The sequence below is a fragment of the Scyliorhinus canicula genome, chromosome 1 (assembly GCF_902713615.1).
Source record: "Scyliorhinus canicula chromosome 1, sScyCan1.1, whole genome shotgun sequence".
In the NCBI taxonomy this organism is placed as follows: domain Eukaryota; kingdom Metazoa; phylum Chordata; class Chondrichthyes; order Carcharhiniformes; family Scyliorhinidae; genus Scyliorhinus; species Scyliorhinus canicula.
The window spans coordinates 163,712,219-163,733,566 of record NC_052146.1 but is presented as its reverse complement, the minus strand read 5'-3'; the positions used below and the strand labels follow the sequence as shown (position 1 = coordinate 163,733,566).

Here is a 21,348-nt window from a genome sequence, read left to right as displayed (position 1 = left end):
AATTAATAGAAAGCAAAGAGTTGGGATAAATGGGTGTTTCTCTGGTTGGCAATCAGTAGCTAGTGGTGTCCCTCAGGGATCCGTGTTGGGCCCACAATTGTTCACAATTTACATTGATGATTTGGAGTTGGGGACCAAGGGCAATGTGTCCAAGTTTGCAGATGACACTAAGATGAGTGGTAAAGCGAAAAGTGCAGAGGATACTGGAAGTCTGCAGAGGGATTTGGATAGGTTAAGTGAATGGGCTCGGGTCTGGCAGATGGAATACAATGTTGACAAATGTGAGGTTATCCATTTTGGTAGGAATAACAGCAAACGGGATTATTATTTAAACGATAAAATATTAAAGCATGCCGCTGTTCAGAGAGACTTGGGTGTGCTAGTGCATGAGTCACAGAAGGTTGGTTTACAAGTGCAACAGGTGATTAAGAAGGCAAATGGAATTTTGTCCTTCATTGCTAGAGGGATGGAGTTTAAGACTAGGGAGGTTATGCTGCAATTGTATAAGGTGTTAGTGAGGCAACACCTGGAGTATTGTGTTCAGTTTTGGTCTCCTTACTTGAGAAAGGACGTACTGGCGCTGGAGGGTGTGCAGAGGAGATTCACTAGGTTAATCCCAGAGCTGAAGGGGTTGGATTATGAGGAGAGGTTGAGTAGACTGGGACTGTACTCGTTGGAATTTAGAAGGATGAGGGGGGATCTTATAGAAACATTTAAAATTATGAAGGGAATAGATAGGATAGATGCGGGCAGGTTGTTTCCACTGGCGGGTGACAGCAGAACTAGGGGGCATAGCCTCAAAATAAGGGGAAGTAGATTTAGGACTGAGTTTAGGAGGAACTTCTTCACCCAAAGGGTTGTGAATCTATGGAATTCCTTGCCCAGTGAAGCAGTTGAGGCTCCTTCATTACATGTTTTTAAGGTAAAGATAGATAGTTTTTTGAAGAATAAAGGGATTAAGGGTTATGGTGTTCGGGCCGGAAAGTGGAGCTGAGTCCACAAAAGATCAGCCATGATCTAATTGAATGGCGGAGCAGGCTCGAGGGGCCAGGTGGCCTACTCCTGCTCCTAGTTCTTATGTTCTTATGTTCTTAATCACACTAGCTCTTTTGCCAGAGGCTGGGAGACAACTCAGATTGGGGGATGGGCACTCAGGCAGGACTTATGCACCTGATCCTTGCTGGAAACTAGCCGAGAGGAGGCAGGACTGGACTGAGCCAGGACATACCCACTGTTGTAGAACAGTCATGCTCGTGGTTCATGTCACTGCAGGCTCCACATCAGATGTAGCTCCTCTTGTATGTTGTGAAATTGAATGCATAGATCGGATTCCTCAGTGGTGACCACATGACCCAACATCAAGCCACTGGAATGACTCAAACAAGATGTCTGCCTGTCTCGCCCAGAGTGCAAGCAGACAGATGTCAATAGAGACTTTTAAAGTGAAAGTACAGACTATCAAGTTACCCCTTCAATGTTTTTAAATCTGAGATTGTTCTGGTGTGTCTCTGCCATTCTCCATATCCCACTGCTGGGTGGAGAAGGCTGCAAGCAGGCAGGCAGTGCTTTGCTCCTCATTCTTGATCGTGTAGCAGGCAACATGATAGAGATGGCCAGATCAGCATAGACAGAGCTCCCTTTGTATTATAATGTTAGGGAGCAATTCAGTAAATACGGCTTCTTCTTAAATTCTAGATGTTGAGATTGGAATGAAGATATGATGAAAATTGTTTGCCAGTGGAATGATCCAGCTATGAGACTAGTAATCAGTAAAAGTGGCCATGCAGCGGATTTCTGTGAAAACCCAACTTGTTCAATAATTTCCCTTTGGGAAAGACACTGCAATCCTTATCTGATCTGGCCTGTCTCCCCCCCCCAGACAATTTGGCTGACTACGTGGTTGAATAGTCATTGCTCTCTGAAATGGTCCAGCAAGTCACTTAGTCATGTCAAAGTTAGAAGGGGGTCCACCACCACCCTAGAACAAGGGAGGGATAATAAATGCCAGCCTTGCCAGCAAAACCACACGACGAAACAGTGACAGACTCAGCTATCAGAACTATGTTTTTCATGTAGAAGAATAGCAACCCAACTGCTTCCTTTGAAGCAGCACAATTAAGCAAATGCCTAGGGGGGGATTCTCCCAGCCCCGTGCCACACCGGAGAATCCCCGCAACTGCACCACGCCGCCGGCCTCTCCATGCGGCCGGGCCGCCGCTTCTCCGGCCCGGATGGGCCGAGCAGCTGCTCTAAAAAGGCAGAGTCCCACCGGCGCCATCCACACCTGGTCGCAGCCAGCAGGGCGCAGGGTCAGTGGATGGGCCTCTCGCTCCCCGGGCCTATTTTCTTACGCGCCGGCCCCTGAACTCCCGCGCCATGTTGCGTCGGGGCCAGTGCGTTGAGGGAGGCCACCGCACATGCACGGGCTGGCGCCGGTGCCACTGCGCATCTCCTTGTTGACGCCGGCGCCATTGCACATGCGCAGATTCCGCAGAGCACAGTTCACCCCGGAATGGGAGGCTGGAGCGGCGTAAACTGCTCCAGTGCCGTGCTGGCCCCCTGCAGGGGCCAGAATCCGTACTCCCAGCGGCCCGTTCACGCTTTTGTGGCATTGGTGTGGACACTCTGCCGCCGAATGGGAGAATCTCGCCCCTAGTGTACGGACATGGCATATAATTAGGAAATCTAATACAATGTTATTGTCAGAGGAATTGAATACAAGAGTAGAGAGGTTATGCTTCGGTTATCCAAGGCATTGGTGAGACCACATTTGGTCTCAGTACTGGTCTCCTTATTTAAGGAAGGATGTAAATGCAGTTCAGAGAGGGTTTATTTGACTAATATCTGGAATGGGTGGGCAGTCTAATGAGGAATGGTTGGACAGGTTAGGATTGTATCTGTTGGGAGCTTAGAAGAGCAAGAGTCGACTTGATAGAAACATACAAGATCCTGAGGGGTATTGACAGGGTGGATGTGGAGGAGATGTTTCCTCTTGTGGGAGAATCTAGAACTAGGGGAGTCGTGTTCAAAAAGAATGGGGTCGCCCATTTAAGACAGGGACGAGGAGAATTTTTTTCCTCGAGGGTTGAGAAGTCTCTGGAATTCTGTTTCTCCAAAGGCAGTGGAAGAGTGTGAATATTGTTACGGCAGAGCTAAATTGATTCTTGATTAACAAGGGGTTGAAAGGTCATCTGGGGTGGGCAGGAATGTGGAGTTGAGGTTACAATCAGGTCAGCCATGATCTTATTGAATGGTGAAGCAGACTCGAAGGGCCAAGTGGCCTCCTCCTGCTCCTCATTCGAATATTTGTATGAACGGCCTCCAAGCGTGCAGGTGCTGCACAAGATTTTTCTGTTAAGATACTATGTGTCCACAGCCAAAAATGTAAAGGTACCACGCATTGAAATAAACAGGCTGCAGGTAAAAATGAATTTAGAGGAATACTGCCTCCAACATGTTTATGATTGGACAAGGGACTAGGAGTTCTAACCCCATCTTGCACAACAGGCTGGAAGGCTCATTGTAGCAGAGTCGCCCAAGCTGCCATATGTTTGACTGAAGTGAGGATATTGTGCTCAGATACGAAAGAGCAGGCAGGAATGCTGCTTACCTGTGTGATATTCCACTGCAGCTGCTGCGCCTGCTGGACACCGTAAACTGGCTGAGGCATCGCCAAGCCTCCCACATAGGCCCCCTGCTGTGTCATCATCCCACTGGGCATGCCCATTACTCCAGCTTGCATGCCTCCCACGAATCCTCCAGGCAGTGCCACTGGGCCCATCATGCCCATCGATTGACTCATATTATTCATCATGCTGCTGGTCGGTGTCACTGCGCCACTCATAGGTGCGAAATTTCCATAGCCAGTTGGCATGCAGGGGGCATAGGGCACCTGTGCAGAAGCCATGAACATCGTGCCTGTGCAACATAAAGAGGAGACAGTAACTCATTTGCTTTCTACATTGATTGTCCTTAACCACCTTCCATCACTCAGGGTTAAAAGGAAAACTGCAGAATCATTGAACAAAACACCCCCTCAGACTCTTCCAAGGCAGACAGCAAATAGAAAAGCAAAGCATCTGAAAGAGAAAGGCAGCTTATTGAAGGTGGGACTGGTTGTTCAGTGTCTCCTCTGACTGACTGCAGGTTCCCAGCCATTACGTTAATCTTCCTTACCATTCAGAGACTGACAAACCCTATATTCATTTCCAGCTTTTATTTTGTTCACATGTCTCAAATAATAATACTACTCTTTATTATTGTCACAAGTAGGCAATGAAGCCCCTAGTCGCCACATTCTGGTGCCTGTTCGGGTACACAGCGGGAGAATTCAGAATGTCCAAACTGCTCAACAGCATGTCTTTCGGGACTTGTGGGAGGAAACCGGAGTAGCCGGAGGAAACCCATGCAGACACAAGGAGAACGTGCAGACTCTGCACAAACAGTGACCCAAGCGGGAATCTAACTTGGGACCCTGGCGCCATAAAGCAACAGTGCTAACCAAAGTATTCCAAAACCTCTCTGCTTTGATGCACACACAATGCACTGGAAGAGCTTTCTTTACATGGGCGGGTACAGGTCCTCTGTGTTGAATATCCCTCAGGACCAACTTGGGCCCAAGGCAGTCAGCTGACTAAATGGAATGGATAGGATGAGCTGATTCCAGAAAAATCCCTGAACAGGCAGGACAATGACTTTGTCATGTATGGGAACATAGTGGTTATGCTAATAGACTAATAATTCAATGAGCTGGAGTTTAAATACCACCATGGTGCTTTGAAATTTGAATTCAGCTTGAAAAAACAAAAGTCACCACGATGATAACATATAACTGGTTCATGAATATCCTTTAGGGAAGGAATCCTGCTTCTCAGTCTGGTTAACTTTTAACTGTCCTCCCTGAAATAACCTGTAAAGCCACTCAGTTGTCCCAAACCGCTGTCTGCTGCAGTTCAAGGAGAAGCTCCACCACCATCTTCTCAGGGCAATAAACACCCGCCTTGCCAATGACACTAACATCCCAAGATTACTATTTAAAAATTACCTCAAAGTGGCAGCAATGATGATAGTTATGGGCTGCTGGAGATCTGAACAGGATGGCAAAATTAGCAGAAGCATGGCGGAAGGCATTCCGTGCAGAGGAGTGTGAAGTCATGCAGTTTGCGGGGACTAATATGGAAAGACAATATATTATAAATGGTTGCGTTGCTGCCGCTGCATTCGGGGGAACATTTCCTGCACATGCGCAGATAATGTCAGAGTGTTGCTTCTGCAATGAAGTTTTAGTTATGCATTTTTAGGCCTGAGCATTGCAAGTTCTTGTATCTTAGTTTACCTATCATTAATCAATCTGTAAAACATGCGTCTGACGATTCAGTAAATGAGGAAGATATATAATCAAGACATTTTGGTAAATTATATTTCCAACTTGAACACACAGTAATTGTAATATTTCGTTTTAGGACTAGATGGGCCGAATGGGCTAATTCTGCTCCTATGTCTTATGGTCTTAATAAATTATTTACTAAAATTCAATAAATATATTTTGAACAAAATATTTAAGAAAACAATTCATGACCCAATGTTGGAAAAGATTCTCAGAGATAATTTGGAAGATATTTGGAAGTAAATGGTCTTGTTAGCGACAGACAGCGTGGTTTTGTACGAGGGAGGTCATGTCTCACTAATTGAATTGAATTTTTTGAGGTGGTGACAAAAATGATTGATGAGGGAAGGGCTGTGGATGTTGTCGACATGGACTTTAATAAAGCATTGGATAAGATCTCCCATGGCAGGCTGGTAGCATTGTGGATAGCATAATTGCTTCACAGCTCAGGGTCCCAGGTTAGATTCCAGCTTGGATCACTGTCTGTGCGGAGTCTGCACGTTCTCCCCGTGTGTGCGTGGGTTTCCTCCGGGTGCTCCAGTTTCCTCCCACAGTCCAAAGATGTGCAGGTTAGGTGGATTGGCCAGATAAATTGCCCTTAATATCCAAAATTGCCCTTAGTGTTGGGTGGGGTTATGGGGATAGGGTGGAGGTGTTGACCTTGGGTAGGGTGCTCTTTCCAAGAGCCGGTGCAGACTCGATGGGCCGAATGGCTTCCTTCTGCACTGTAAATTCTATGAAAAAGATTAGATCACATGGGGTCAGGGTGAACCAGCTGGATGGATCCAGAACTGGCTTGGCCATAGATGACAGAGGGTAGCAGTGGAAGGGTGTTTTTCCAAATGGAAGTCTGTAACTAGTGGTGTTCCGCAGGGATCAGTACTGGGACCTCTTCTCTTTGTAATAAATCGACTTGGAAGAAAACGTAGCAGGTCTGATTAGCAAATTTGCCGATGATACTAAGATTGCAGGAGTTGCGGATAGTAATGAAGATTGTCAGAATACAATAGGATATAGATAGGCTGCAAAATTGGGCAGAGAAATGGCAGATGGAATTTAACTTGGACAAATGCAAGGTGGTGCATTTTGGTAGATCCAATTCAGGTGGGAGCTATAAAATAAATGGCAGAACCATCAGGAGCACAGAGACACAAAGATCTGGGCATGCAGGTCCACAGATCCTTAAAAGTAGCAGCACAGGTGGAAATGATGAAGAAAGCATATGGCATGCTTGCCTTCATAGGACAGGTTATTGAGTATAAAAGCTCAAAGATTGTTACAATTATATAGAAACACAGGCCAATTCTGGTCACCGAACTACCAGAGGGATGTGGAGGCTTTGAAGAGAGCACAGAAAAGGTTTACCAGGATGTTGCCTGGTATGGAGGGTATTAGTTATGATGAGAGATTGAATAAACTGGGATTGTTCGCCCTAGAGAGACGGAGACTGAGGGATGACCTGATAGAAGTTTATAAAATTATTAGGGTTATAGATGGAGAGGCTTTTTCCCAGGTTGGAAATGACAATTACAAGGGGGCACAGGTACAAGGTGTGGGGGGGGGGGGGGAGGAGGAAGGTTCAGTGCGGGGAAGTTTGTTTGTTTTTTTTGTTTTTTTTTTTTACACAGAGGGTGGTGGTGGCCTGGAATGCACTACCAAGTGAGGTGGTTGAGGCAGGTACATCAGCGACCTTTAAGACTTTTCTGGATTGGCACATTAACAGACGGGATATAGAAGGATACAGGCAGTTGGTTTAGATAGGATACATGATCGGCGTAGGCTGGGAGGGCCAAAGAGCCTGTTCCTGTGCTGTATTGTTCTTTGTTTTTTTGAGTCCCAAAAGCAGGACCCTGGGCGTAGAAATGCCATCATCTACTAACCGAAGAATTACATTTCGCCTGGAACGCCTTTTCACCTTCTTCACAATACAAACCACAACGTGTATCTAATAAATTAAAATATTGTTTACTGGTGGAAGATTTTTCAGCATTAAGCTAGCCTCTGGGAGCAATCTTAGTGGGAGAATATGCTGGTAGCGCCAGCGGCCATTGTGCGGTCGTAGTATGTCTTCCAGAAGTTAGTGCTTATAAATGGCACAATATTGAAAAGTGTAAAGAAGACCTTGGCATCCAAATCCTTAAAGGTGAAACAGCAAATTCACGCGGCGGTTAAAAAGACCACATACATTACTTGTGTTTTTTGTAAGGATCCTTCCTGTTTATTCCCTTACTTCCCTCTTCTTTTATTTTGCTGTTATTATTTTTGATCCATGGGTGTGTCTTTAAGTCGAGCAGCACAGAGAATGAGGAATTCAAAAGGTCCGGAGAACACTGCTAGTTTGAACAGGTGTTTCAAACTTGTTGGCAGCAGAGATGGGCTCGGACCAGTGAATTTGCTCAAAAGGCCTTACTCTGTCTGTTAGCAGTTGACTCCTATCCCACTGGGGTGCTTCTCAGAGACGTGAAGGTTTCTGTCTGTGTCTCTGTCGAAAGGCTGCGAGTGCTATATTTCGAAAACTATAGTGGCCTGAATGAAGCTCCAGTAAAAAGCTCAAACTGAAAGCTAGGTTTGAAAAGGAGCAGGGTACAGGAAACACCTATGTGAAACAAATACTTTTTTTTTCCTTTCATTTACTTTTTCTTTGCTCCTTTCTTCCCATCTGTGTTTGCCAGTCATTATATATATAGGAATTAGATAATAGCTACCCAATTGTATTTGCTGCATATTTCATTGTAGTTCTTGTTATAAATAAACAGTAATTGTGTTTAAACTACAAACCTGGTGACTGTAATTATTGAACTGTCAAGGGCCAAAGACTGGGTATTTTTCTAAAATTGATTGTTTAATTCACTTGTGTTGTGACTCTGGGTAAGTGGGGGGCTGGAATTGATCACGCACCAGCCCAGGGTGTTGTAACATTTTAAACAGGGGAATAGAACTTAGAAGCAACAAAGACCATGTAGAATTCTTTGGTGCATCATTGGTGAGAGCATATATATCAGGAAGATCGGAAATGCTTCAGAAAGGGTATGGAGAGGTTTACCAGGAGTTTACTAGAGAGAGGGAGAATTACAGACATGTGAAAAGGTTGGGACCATTAGGACTGTTCTCCTTGGAACAGAGACGGTTCCAAGATAGAGGTTTTCAGATTAAATGAAAAATGAAAATCGCTTATTGTCACGAGTAGGCTTCAATGAAGTTAGTGAAAAGCCCCTGGTCGCCACATTCCGGCACCTGTTCAGGGAGGCCGGTACAGGAATTGAACCATGCTGCTGGCCTGCCTTGGTCTGCTTTAAAAGCCCGCGATTTAGCCCAGTGTGCTAAATCAGCCCCCGGTGGAAGATGGCAGGTTTTGGTGAGATTGGACCGAGAAATACTATTCTCTCTGGTCAATGAATTCAAAACCATTAGCAAAAGATCCAGAGGGAAGATGAGGAGAAATGTTTCCGCTCAGGTGTCAGGATCTGGAACATTCTACTTGAAAAGCCAATCCCGTAAATCATTTTCAAAAGGAATTGGAGAAGTGCACGTTTCTATATTCTAAATGAATCCATTCTAAATTAAAAGGAGAAACAAACTTTTATTTTTATTTTTTTTTACACACAGACAGCCAGCGTGCTGTGTCTAATCATCAACTGGCACAGTAACTGTTTCAAGGATTTGTTTCAAGGCAGGGCGGAAATGCCATTTCCCATCAGTGGGAATGATTAATATTTGCCAGCTTTTAGGAAGGCGATTTCTTCACAGCATATTGTGACAAGCTGTTGTCAGAGCCCTCAGTCTGACTGGAGCATGGGACACTTTTGCAAGTTTTTACTGCACTTGCTCTCACCATTTAACTTCACGCCTCACATTGATACAGGGCACCATGGAGCTACAATGCCTTGGCCATACTTATTAAGGACTCAGTCAAGGATTAAGATTTCAAACGCTGTGACTTTTCAGTCATTTTCAAATAACTCAAGTCATCACAAAGTTAAGTGCTACATGGTCCTTCATGGTTAGAATACCTTCACACATTTATATTAAGATAAAAGTGATTTGCCGTTTAGACCAACATATATGATCTGTCAGACTGGTCCTTGGATTTCAATGCTGTTAGTCACGCCTTGTAGCCATCTGGGATGACCACTTCCAGAATACAAAATGGATGATTGCAACGACTGTAGGGGAATATGGATAATGTTAAGAAAGCAAGCAGGCACAGAGCCTGCATGCATAGTGGAGAAGGCAGCTCCCAGACGAGACTGAAACTATAGGTCAATTAACATATTGATGGCCCATCTCCGGGAACAAAGCAAAGACACTCAAGCAACCGATACAGCTCCAGACATCCCGGCGCCAGTTCCCCAAACCAAAAGCGTAAACAAAGCAAGGCCAGCAGCCACCTAGGACAGGCTCAACTATCAGGGCACCCACCCCATTATTGGTCAATATCAATACAAGTGATCAAGACGCAATCCAATTAAGTGGGACCAAGTTCAAGGGCCCGCCCAAAAGCGCACGAGGCCCCTTCGGGTACAAGAAGAAACCCCGGAGAGAATCGCTCTCTTGGACTCGCCTCTCAAAGCGGAGACACCCATCCACCAGCTGCACCAGAAATAAACAAATCCAAGGTCAACGCTCACTATCAGACAGACGACCTCAGCTGTTCTCCTGTACCTCTTCGAACCCAACAACCTCAGATCCGAACAGCCACTGTTCCTCTGACTGAGTGGGCACCCGAAGTTAAGTATAGGCGTTAGCGTTAGAGATAGTTTAGTTTGTAGTATTTTGTGCATGAGTAGATATTACTGTGCGTGTAAATAAATTGTATTGACTTTGAACTAACTAACTGGTGTATTGGCTTTTTAATCAGTATTCGGGTTTGAACCTTGTGGCGGTATCGAAAGATACCTGGTGACTCTAGAGCAAACATAATTAGGATTAAGGAAGGCGACCATATTGACTGCCATATTTATAACCAGATAAATATAGCAACAACCTCAGTTGGTAGCACTGTCACTTCTGAGTCAGAGTTCAAGCCTCACTCCATTGAACAAATAATCTAGGCTGACTCTCCAATGCCGTACAGAGTGATTGCTGTATTGTCAGAGGAGCTGATTTTCTAGGCGAGGCCATTCTTCCCTAAAGGGCGACGATTCGATGAAGAGCATGAGAATTTCTGTGGGTATTAAGGCTGAGTTCTCACCGCTAAGGTGAGTTGTGGTTCATGGGAATCGTGCTTCTGCCTCTTAAGGTGCCATGCGCATGGTGGCGAGCCATTAGTAATGGTTATGACAGCAACCATGGTCAGTTCTGTCAAACTCTGGTCAGTGTTCAGTTTGAGAGCCATTCCAATAGGGAGGGGAGCAGATTTTCCTTGTGCAAAAAGTGAAAGAATTGCCAGAATTGTCGGCTTCATAGAAGGTATCAAGACATTAGGGTCATCATTAACCATCCAAGGATGGTCAGGGGCGAGCCAATAAAATCTAAATTGGAGGATATGTCCCCCACCCTCAGCTGTCAAACTGTGCGCCTTGGAAAGTCGCAATGCTTTTGTTATAATGTTTATGTTAGGCTCCCACGGCGCTGCTGAAAGCACGACTGGAGCTTGCCAGTCGCCACACATTTTCCCAGGGGTTGGGAAAGCTGCCAGCTCCAGAAGGCAAGTGACTTTCCAGAATGTTCTTTTGAGAGCCAGTTGGAGCACGGTTATCACTTCGGCAACCATTCAGCCACCCCATCCTCGCTTCTGCAAACAGCCGACCAATCCCCACACCACTCGAGTCCCAATCTTTTCCAATTGTTGGTCCCCGGGTGCGGACTCTTGCTTTCCTGTCCAGAAATCGCCAGTATAGCAATATGGCCGGCAGAGAACAATAATATGATAGTGATAATTTTGAGTGTTTTCTTGATTCCGAAGTTTGGTCTTTTACCTTGATTAGGTACTTGGTGAGTTTGTGACCCATAAAGTGATAGAATGGAATCCTTTGAAAGTTGCTTTTTCCCAGAATCCTCCACTTTCAGGTTAGGATCAGCGAAGAGGTTCAAGTTTTCAGCTCCTTCCTGTGGAGTAGAAGCCAAAGCCTGTGAAACAAAACGTTACCACAATGAAGCTTTCAAACACAATCATTGAAGACTTTCCTCTCCATGTTACTATCAATGACAGAATTACTTTGCTTACATTCAAACTCTCTATCTGAGCTATGTATGCAAAAGCACCCATTAGAATGTGTGGAACTACCACTGTCATGTTGATAACACACTAGGCACTGTATCCCCTTCATTTCCACGTGTATACATGCACAAACAAAGACAGGCAACAAGCACGCCAGCCTGGCGGGCAGAGTTCTGTGTTTGTAAAATGTCGATACATACCGTATTTGGGAAAGGGCTGGAATCAGGCAGCGGGTTGGACACCATGGGTCCAAAGAGATCCAGGTCACTGCTTGGTGCTGTGTTTAGATTAGAGGTCCCATTGGAGGCAGGAGTTACTGCAGGGGCATCTGGAAAAAACAGAGGATTCAGAATACAAAGCAGAAACCAGCTCCTGGACTGAAACCCCTTCATGCAGGGCAAATTTAACTAGAGCAAAACCACAGACCAAAGTTCATACAAGGCACAAAAGAGAGAGTATCAGGAAGCAAAAGTAGGCAAACTTACAATTGTACAAAATGCACCAATCTGCCAGGTTGACCTTGGCATTGTTCCCACCAGTTGTGCTGTCCAGGCATCAGTCGGTAGCATTCTTGCCTGAGTCAGGAGGTTGTGGCTTCAAATCCCACTCCAGTCAGTACAGTGCTGAGGGGCACACTTTCAGAAGTGCTGACTTTTGGATGAGATGTTAAACTGAGTCCACATGTCCCCTTAGGGGTGTGTGAAGATCCCAAAGGTACCATTAGCCTGGCCAATATTTACCCCTCAACCAACATCACAAAGCAGATTATCTGATCACAATCACATTGAAGTCTGCGGGGGTTTGCTGTGTACAAATTGCCTGTCGTGTTTGCTACATTATAACAGTGACTACATTTCAAGAGTATTTAATTGGCTGGAAAGCACTTTGAGACGTCTGGCAGGTGAGAAAGACGTGCTGTTAGGTAATTTGAACATTCTGAATTCTCCCTCTCGTACCGGAATGTGGCGACTAGGGGCTTTTCACAACAACTTCATTGCAGTGTTAATGTAAGCCTATTTGTGTCAATAAGGAACAAAGAAAATAACTAGGAAAAATTACAGCACGGGAACAGGCCCTTCAGCCCTCCAAGCCTGCGTCAATCTTTATAATAAAGATTATAAAGGTGCTATATCAATGCAAATCCTTCTTTTGAATTTCGTTTAACTTTGAGCTAAGCTAAACAGGTGATAATCTAACATTTCATATATGCCTTGGGTGTCACGTCTATTGTTTATTCCACGTGTCGTAAACAAGTATTTTGGCTCCTTCTTTTGAAAGAGCTTTGCACTAATGTATTGAAAATGCGTAATAAATGTTGGGGGGAAATAAAGAGACACAGAGCTTTGTGGCCAGCACCAGAACTGACGAGAAAGAGGCAAGGATCCAGGCTGCAGTATGTTATTGTCCCAAGAATGTTTAGCTAAGCATCAAGAAAAGGACAGTTACCAGCACTGTGTACAATCACCCTGATATCTCGAGTGGTATTAGCTGCAACTAATATCCCCAGAATTACAACTTATTCATCACAGGCTTAAGCCCTTACCACCTCCTCTAACATGCAAGTAATTAATTTACCCTGATCCCCCCCAGACAAAAAGCTCACCATCTTCCCCAGCCTCACTTCAGACCTCTCAGCCGACACACACAGCATCAATACACTTTGAACTCCTCGAGAACCTCAAACTCTCCAGTGAGCAAGGGCCCTCAGTTTAAGAGGGTCATTAAGATTTAAAGGGCCATAAAGAACTGCATTGAAACTGCACTTTGCTCAGATTCTTCACATGAAGGTTATACCAGCAAATTAAGGAACAATTTGACCAGGAACATGACAGGATGGCAAAGGTAATGACCACTGTACAACCACGAGCGCTGAGAGTACAGGGAGAGTTGTCCTTACCTAGTCCCAGGAGGTCAATAGTAGGGCCAGCAGGTATCGAAGAAGGGCTTGTTTTCAATTGCTGCTGCTCATCTTTCTTTGGTGGCTTAACGGGAAAAAGAAAGAATTCAAAGCAGTTCACTACACCTCAGCAAAGACAAGTTTCATCTTGCATAATCTACAAGGCCTCATGAGGGGAACTGGAGTTGTTAACCCTGAGCAGACAAACCATGAAGGCCAAATAACTAATTCTGATGAATAGCCACTGAATGCAAGAGGACGGCACAGGAGTCAGGACTTCTGCCTCACAGCATCAGGGACCTGGGTTCAATTCTAGCCTCGGGTAATTGTGTGGAGTTTGCATATTCTCCGTGTCTGGGTTTCCTCCGGGTGCTTCGGTTTCCTCCCACAGTCCAAAGATGCACAGGTTAGGTGGATTGGCCATGGCAAGTTGTCACTTAGTGTTATGATCAATGCACAGGGTTATGCGGATAAGGTGGAGAAGTGGGACTAGGTGGGGAAGTGGGACTGGGTGGGGTGCTCTTTCGGAGGGTCAGTACAGACTGGATGGGCCGAATGGTCTCTTTTCTGCATTGTCAGGATTCTATGGATTCATGCATTAACTCTATCTCGCTCTCTCATTCTGAAGGTGCTGCCAGATCTTCTGATTATTCTCACCATTTTCTATTTTTATGCCAAATAATGAGTTTCAGAGCCTGGGGAAAAAGTGCAGCGAACAGAAGCTGCGCATTTGTCCAAAAAATGTTCGCGATCCGAGTTACATTACTGCACCTTGAACACCTCAAGTGAGACAAATCTATTCTGCAATACTCCCATTTACAACAGTTCCAAGTTTCTTCTCCTCGTCATACCATTTTATATCCAATTGCAGGGTTAGATTTTAGAACAGACAACAGCCAGTAAACCAGAGGGAACTGAAAGCCACAATACAATAACATATGCCAATGACAGGGGTAGGGTGTTGTAGTAATAATCAGGGCCTAGTTTTAAGGCTGATTAAATTGGAAATCTTAAATTAAATAATTGGGCATTTTAAAAACCAGTCTGCAGAAGCCTGCATAATCCGAATATACAGAACTCAGACAAGCTGCCGGGGCCTGTCTAAAGCAGTCCCTAAATAACCCATCAAGTAATTATCATTGTTACTTGAGATTCACTGGCCTATTGCCCACAGTTCCTGTTATCCCATCACGTGATAGTCGCACCGACAGATGCGTTGGCCTATTGTCCACAGTCCCCAATCAAGCAATCATTGCCCCTCTCAAGGCAGGCTCAGGTGCCCTGTCAACGGGTCATCAACCAGACCATTGGGCACTGAGCGCCTGCTGGAGACCGGCAGCACGGTAGCATAGTGGTTAGCACTGTGGCTTCACAGCTCCAGGGTCCCAGGGTCGATTCCCGGTTGGGTCACTGTCTGTGCGGAGTCTGCACGTTCTCCCCGTGTGTGTGTGGGTTTCCTCCGGTTTCCTCCCACAGTCCAAAGATGTGGTTAGGTGGATTGGCCATGATAAATTTCCCTTAGTGTCCAAAATTGCCCTTAGTGTTGGTTGAATGGGGTTACTGGGTTATGGGGTAGGGTAATGTGGGCTTGGGAAGAGTGCTCTTTCCAAGAGCAGGTGCAGACTCGATGGACTGAATGGCCTCCTTCTGCACTGTAAATTCTATGTAACGTTTCTGAGACTCCATTGGCCAAAGGTAAGTGGAGAAAGGAGGTGGGTGGCAACAGGGGGATAAAAAAAAGACATTTCCAGATATCTGGAAGCAGAAGACCGGGAGCAAGAGACCGAGGTGACCTTGACCAGACCAGAAGGAAGGAAGCAAGCAACAGCCAGTGAGAATCAACTTTACAAAGAGGAACCAGGGGGACTCGAGTTCAGATCTGCAGCTTACCAAATCACCTTTACGGGAAGTATAGTCAAATCCTGGGTGTTTCTTGTATGTATAGTGGGTAGTTTATGGGTTAACTATATTTAATAAAGTGTGTGCATTATATCTTGTCCTACTTCGTTCTACTCACAAATAAAGACACCTGGGGAAACTTTAAAGAGCTGGTTGAAGTGTCTGAATTGGACAGATACAACAGTGAGGACTGAACAATGAAACATAGAAACCAACAAAGATCAGCAAGCAAACAACAAAATAAAACAAAATTAGTCACACTAATCACACAAGAACAGAAAACAGAAGCTGAAGAGGAAAGAGAGCACGTCAGACGACTAGATAGGGAGGGGGGGTCGAGAAAGAGGGGAGATGGCGGAGGAAAGTGGGGTACCCAGTCATTTCAATCCTGTTATTTTTCAATGTTCACAATTGCCTTTGTCTTGTATAGCTTAAAACTTATGAATAAAAGCACTTAATAAAAAGATTTTAGAATTCTCTAACTAAAGGTTGCCAAATTTTGCTGTAACCATCCCATGGGCCTTCAAAATGGTTCTTCACCGCATCCACAGTCCTTTCTGTGGAGACATTCTTCCCCAATCGAGAATAAAATCTAGTTGTTGCACTTGCTTGCTCAGTAACTCTCCTCAGTCCGAGCCAGGGGTACAGACAAATCATACTCACCACTTTAACTTTTTCAAAGATAACTGGTGCAGTTTTGCTCTCCTTTCCTTCGTTCTCTTTCTTGCATTTGTTGTTTTCTTTCTGGAAGAGAAAAGCTGCAGATTTAAGCAGGCTGTGGTGTGCTGGGTGTGGAACAAAAACTTTGTCAGGACTATAACCCCGTGAGGCAAGGGGTCTTTGCATAACAGGTATTTGCAGCAGGTAGTGTCCCAGTAGAAAATTTCCTTAACGTACATCTTCATGATCTTGTGGGATCGAAAAATCTCAATTCTGCAACTTCACGGCCTGCTACACATCAGAAATGCAATTAAATGTCTTCACCACATTAAAGGAATCAGATAAAGCTGCTGTTTTTCGGAGCGTAACTAACATGAGCACGTTTTAGAGCTCATTTCAGAGCTAAAAAGAGGGGATCAGGAATTTGCAGCTGTGCCAGAACTTGCTGTTCAGAAGCCCTGTACAATGACGCAGTGCCAAAGACAAGAGTATGAATGGCTCCTTTTGTGTGAAACTAAAACAGAGCGTAAAATGTAAACTTTCTCCGAGGTAACTGACAGGAAAATAAATATACATCAGCAAATGTAGTCATGGGATTCTTTAGTCATGCAGCTGTCTTGGAGTGACAGGATCATTTACGAAACCAGAGGCCACTTAGCCCATTTAGTCCGTGTCAGCTCTCTTTAGAGAAATCCTGTTAATCCCATTGCCCTGCTCTATTCCCATTGCTCTGCACATTTATTTCCTTCAAATGCCCATCCAATTTCTTTTTGAAATCATTGATCATCTCAGTTCCACCACCCTCATAGACAAAGAGTTCTAGGTCATTATCACTTGCCAGGTAAAAACATTTTACTGCACATTCCTGATCTATCTCTTGTCCAAAACCGTACATTTATATCCCCCAGTCCTTGTACCATCAGTTTTTCCCTAGCCCACTTTATCCAAACCGGTTAATCTTGCACACCTCGTTTACATCTCCCCTCAATCTCCTAGGCCCCAAGGAGAACAACCCCAGCATCTCTAAACAAAACTTGCAGCTAAAATGCCCCCATTCTGGTAAATCTCCTCTGCATCTCTCAAGAACCCTCACATCCTTTCTAAAGTGCAGTGATCAGAATTGGACGCGGCCTCACTAGAGCCTTATGAACATTCAGCATAACTTCTCTGCTGTTGTGCTCAATACCCCTTTTTATGAAGCCCAACATTCCAATGCTTAGCTAATCACTCTCAATATGGCCCGTCACCTTCACAGATCTATGTATATCCGCACCTCAGGTCTTCCTGTCCCTGCACACTAATTAGAAATGTGCCATCAGATCTATATTGACAGTCTCTATCCCCCGAGTCAAAATGCAACATCTCATACTTCTCTGTATTAAATCCCATCTACCGCAAGTTTGTCCGTTCTGTTTGTCTACTTCTAACCAAAACAGTTACTTGCAGTTATTTGTCTTTGGTATACGAGGGGGATACATTTATTTAGAAATTAGTAAGAGAAACACTATTTATTATGCAGGAATCATACTCTTACTGCACAAGAGCACCTCTTTCAATCTTCCATCCAAATCCTTTCAGAAGTCATGTAACCCACAACTCCTGCGCCCCCCCCCCCCCCCCCCCCCGCAAATGTCAATTACAAGCATGGAACCTCCAACTGGGTGCAACACCACAGATCTGTGACCTTCCACAGCATGGTTTTAAACAGCACTGTACAGCCAGCTGGGTGAATCTGCACAGCAGGAAATGTGGAGGCGTCAGAGTTACATAAAGGGGGCAATGAACCCTGAAGTGATATTATAGAAATTGCAGGCAGACCACAAAAAATAATAAATTCAATATATATTATCTACACACCCACACACTTGCATAGCAGCAATTAGACAATGGCTGGAAAAGAACAAAGTGCAATATTCCAGAAGTCTAAATGCTCATCTTTACTCCAATCCCAAAACCTTCACTGTCTTCCATGACATGGAGGAAGCGCATGTGTTTTCAGGGTGACAGCGGAAAGAAAGATAAACCCAGAGGAGTCCTGTATAAGGTCGGAGAAGTACGTGAAAAGCTAGCCAATCTGACTGAGCCTTGCATTCTAACCCAATGCGCTCATGATGTGTAGGATTTCCATGACAGTTGCTGAGGGAAGAATCACTCACCCTGAATGCAGCGATATCAATACTTTTATCGAAATACTTCTTCTTTTCATATTTGTCTCTTATGAAGCTCTCCACAGCTCTGAGTAACAAGTTAAAGGCAATACGTCGACGGTTCCACACCAAGTTGCTGAAATAATCCAGTCAGAGCTTGCCACAGGATTCCCTGAGGCAGCTACCAATCCATACCCTTCTTTATGGTATTGCCCATCAGCTGCTGAAACCCTCCTCCAGAATTTTGTCAGCTCTAAACTAACCTACTCCAATTCTGTCCAGGCCAACCTCCCATGTTTCATTCTCCATAAACATGAACTCATCCAAACCTTCTTGCCTGTATCTGAACTCAGCCTATGACTGAAAGTTGGTTCTTCTTCTGCTCATATGAAAGGACTTCTTCCCTGTGTCCATTAGCCATCTCATAAAACCATTGCGCGTTGGCTGAGGTCTGGGGTTTAGTGGCCTGTCCATTCTAAGAAATGTCATAAAGCAGGAGGATGTTGAAAGTCTAACATTACAAAATGCCTTTTTACAATTCACCATCTACAGTGAGGAATCTAAACCAAATATGTTCTCCTATGTATCCTATGTATGAATAAGGCACTGTGAAAGTGCACATAGCTTTGCTTAATCAATACATTGTCAAGAACATAAGAAATAGGAATAGGCCCCTGTTCAGTCATTCAATAAGATCATGGTTGACTGGACTGTGGTCTTAACTATCTGCCCCCATGAACATCAATTCCCTTGTAATTCAATGTTTAATGTATTCAAATGAATTCTTACTATGGTTAATACTGTTGCTTCAGTGTCAGGGTCCGAAGCTCGATTCCTGGCTTGGGTCACTGTGCGGAGTCTGCACCTTCTCCCCATGTCTCGTGGATTTTTCCAGGTGCTCCGGTTTCCTCTCAAGTTCCGAAAGACATGCTTGTGGTGAATTGGACATTCTGAATTCTCCCTCTGTGTACCCGAACAGACGCCGGAATGTGGCGACTAAGGGCTTTTCACAATAACTTCATTGTAGTGTTAATGTAAGCCTACTTGTGACACTAATAAAGATTATGATATGGAAGAGAATTCCAAAGATTAACCACCCTCAGAAGAAATTCCTCCTACTCTCCATTTTAATTGGGAAGCGTCTTATTTTGAAACAAGTGCTCCCTTAGTTCTAGGTTCCCTCCACAGGAGGAAATATCCTCTCAGCATCCACCCTGTCCAGGCCCCTCAGAATCCCAGGAATCAGATTATTGAACCTTCTCTGAACTGTTTCCAATGTTAAGAATGTCCCTCCTCAAGTAGGGTAATGACTGAAACAGAACGCAGTATTCTAGTTGTGGTCTCACCAATGGCTGGCAGTTGTAGCACGATGCCCCACTTTTATACTTCAACACCCCCCCGCCCATCCCAAAAAAAAGCAATAGGGACCAACCTCCCATTTACCTCCGTGAATATTTGCTTGTACTTGCATGCTAACTTGTTCGGATTAGTGTACAAGGACAACAAGGTCCCTGTGTACCGCAGTAATCTGCAGACTCTCTGAACTTGTGCCTGTAGGAAATAGCTCTCTGGACTCACTCAATCCCAGCATGAGCTTTGAAAAGGATACTGGTCCATTTGTGGCCTCTTGAAGTTCGGGGGGAGATGGGCTTCATACAATATCCTGGCCTTCGAGTTTCCCATTTCTTGAATGCACTATTGTAGACAAAAGTACAAGAATTCAGGGAGTTATTGGAACATTACACCAGCTCCATCAGCATGGTGCTGATCCAGTGGTAGGTGAAGTAAACACCATGCTGATCCGAGCATCATTTCCCACCAAGATATTTTCTTAGAATGCTCTTGGAACCTGCTTCTTGCCTAGGTTCAGCACTGTGCTAAAATTATGAGAGTAATCACACACACGCACAGACATGCATCTATCTCCAACCTCTTGGAATGGAAACCAAGCTCAAGATATTCAATAGGTTTGATTGAATTCAGACCTGATAAAGTGAGTCAGCATCATGGCCTTCAACCAAATTTAGCAGAGTTCTAATCAGTGGTATCACTGTCAAAGTGGCACAACAATCAGAAATGTGCACCGAGTTTCAGTCAGTAACGGTGCCCGAGATGAAATGGTTCCACATTTGTTCGGAGGATGAGGTGGGGTACGAGTAGGAAGAGAGCGAGAGCATGTATTCGCACATCTGAAAAGCTTAAAGGCGGACGTGGCAATGATACTGAGGCACACCGAAGGGTGGTGGATTAGACTAGGCTGAGGAGGTGGGGCAGGTGTTCCATTCAGGGATAGATTCCAACACAAAGAGTGGCGATTCTGATTAATAAACGGGTGGCATTTGAAGGGGGAAGCATAATGGCGGACTTTGGGGGGGGTGGGGAAAGAGAGAGGGGGGTCCAGTTGTTATGCTGAGTGGTGGCGCAGGTGAACATTTATGCACCAAAATAGGACGACGTAGAGTTCATGAAGCGGGTATTGGGGAAGATCCCTGTTCTGGACTAACAGCAGCTGATTATAAGGGGGGGGGGGGGGGACTTTATTACAGTTATGGATCCAAGGCTGGATCGGTCGAGGTTGACGACAGGGAGGGTGTCAGCGGCTGCGAAGGAACTAAAAGGGAACAGATGGGAGGGGTAGACCCGTGGAGGTTTGGGCAGCCGAGAACAAAAGAGTACTTTTCTTTCCTCCTTGTATTCCCGGATTGACTTTTTCATGATGAATAGGACGTTGTTGGCGGGGGGTGGTGCTCGTTTAGTACTCGGCGATAGTGGTATCGGATCGTGCCCCGCACTGGAGGTTAGGTGGAGGAATATTAGTGGAGGAGGAGGAGGTGGTGCGGGTGAGGGAGGCCATTCGGAGATATGTGGAGATAAACGATATGGGAGAGGTCTTGACAGCTACGGTATGGGAAGCGTTGAAGGCAGTGGTGAAAGGGGAGTTTATCTTAATACGGGCACACAGGGAGAAGGCGGAGTGGCCGGCGATGGTTAGATCAGTGAGGGAGATCCTCCAGTTGACAGGAGGTAATCGGAGGCCCCGGAGGCAGGGTTGTTGAAGGAGCGGCCGAAGCTGCAGTTGGAGTTTGGGTTGCTATCAACAGGGAAGGTAGTGGGGCAGTTGAGAAGGATGAGAGGGGCGGTGTATGAATATGGGGAGAAGGCTAGCAGGATGCTAGCACACCAGTTAAGGAAACGGGAG

General features: G+C 45.1%; 1 protein-coding gene across 2 annotated transcripts in view; it reads right to left on the bottom strand.

The window, feature by feature from the left end:
• Positions 1-21,348, bottom strand: part of LOC119968960 (stromal membrane-associated protein 2-like) — a 72,458-nt gene that overhangs the window by 7,224 nt on the left and 43,886 nt on the right. Inside the window, exons 3-9 of one of the 2 annotated variants that reach the window (XM_038802018.1) lie at positions 19,759-19,844; positions 18,159-18,237; positions 16,006-16,086; positions 13,444-13,528; positions 11,747-11,874; positions 11,305-11,455; positions 3,611-3,918 (exon numbers count right to left, since the gene is read on the bottom strand). In XM_038802018.1, coding sequence (XP_038657946.1) covers positions 3,611-3,918; positions 11,305-11,455; positions 11,747-11,874; positions 13,444-13,528; positions 16,006-16,086; positions 18,159-18,237; positions 19,759-19,844 — 918 coding nt within the window. The remainder of the gene's footprint in view (positions 1-3,610; positions 3,919-11,304; positions 11,456-11,746; positions 11,875-13,443; positions 13,529-16,005; positions 16,087-18,158; positions 18,238-19,758; positions 19,845-21,348) is intronic. The other variant, XM_038802025.1, reaches the window with a different exon arrangement.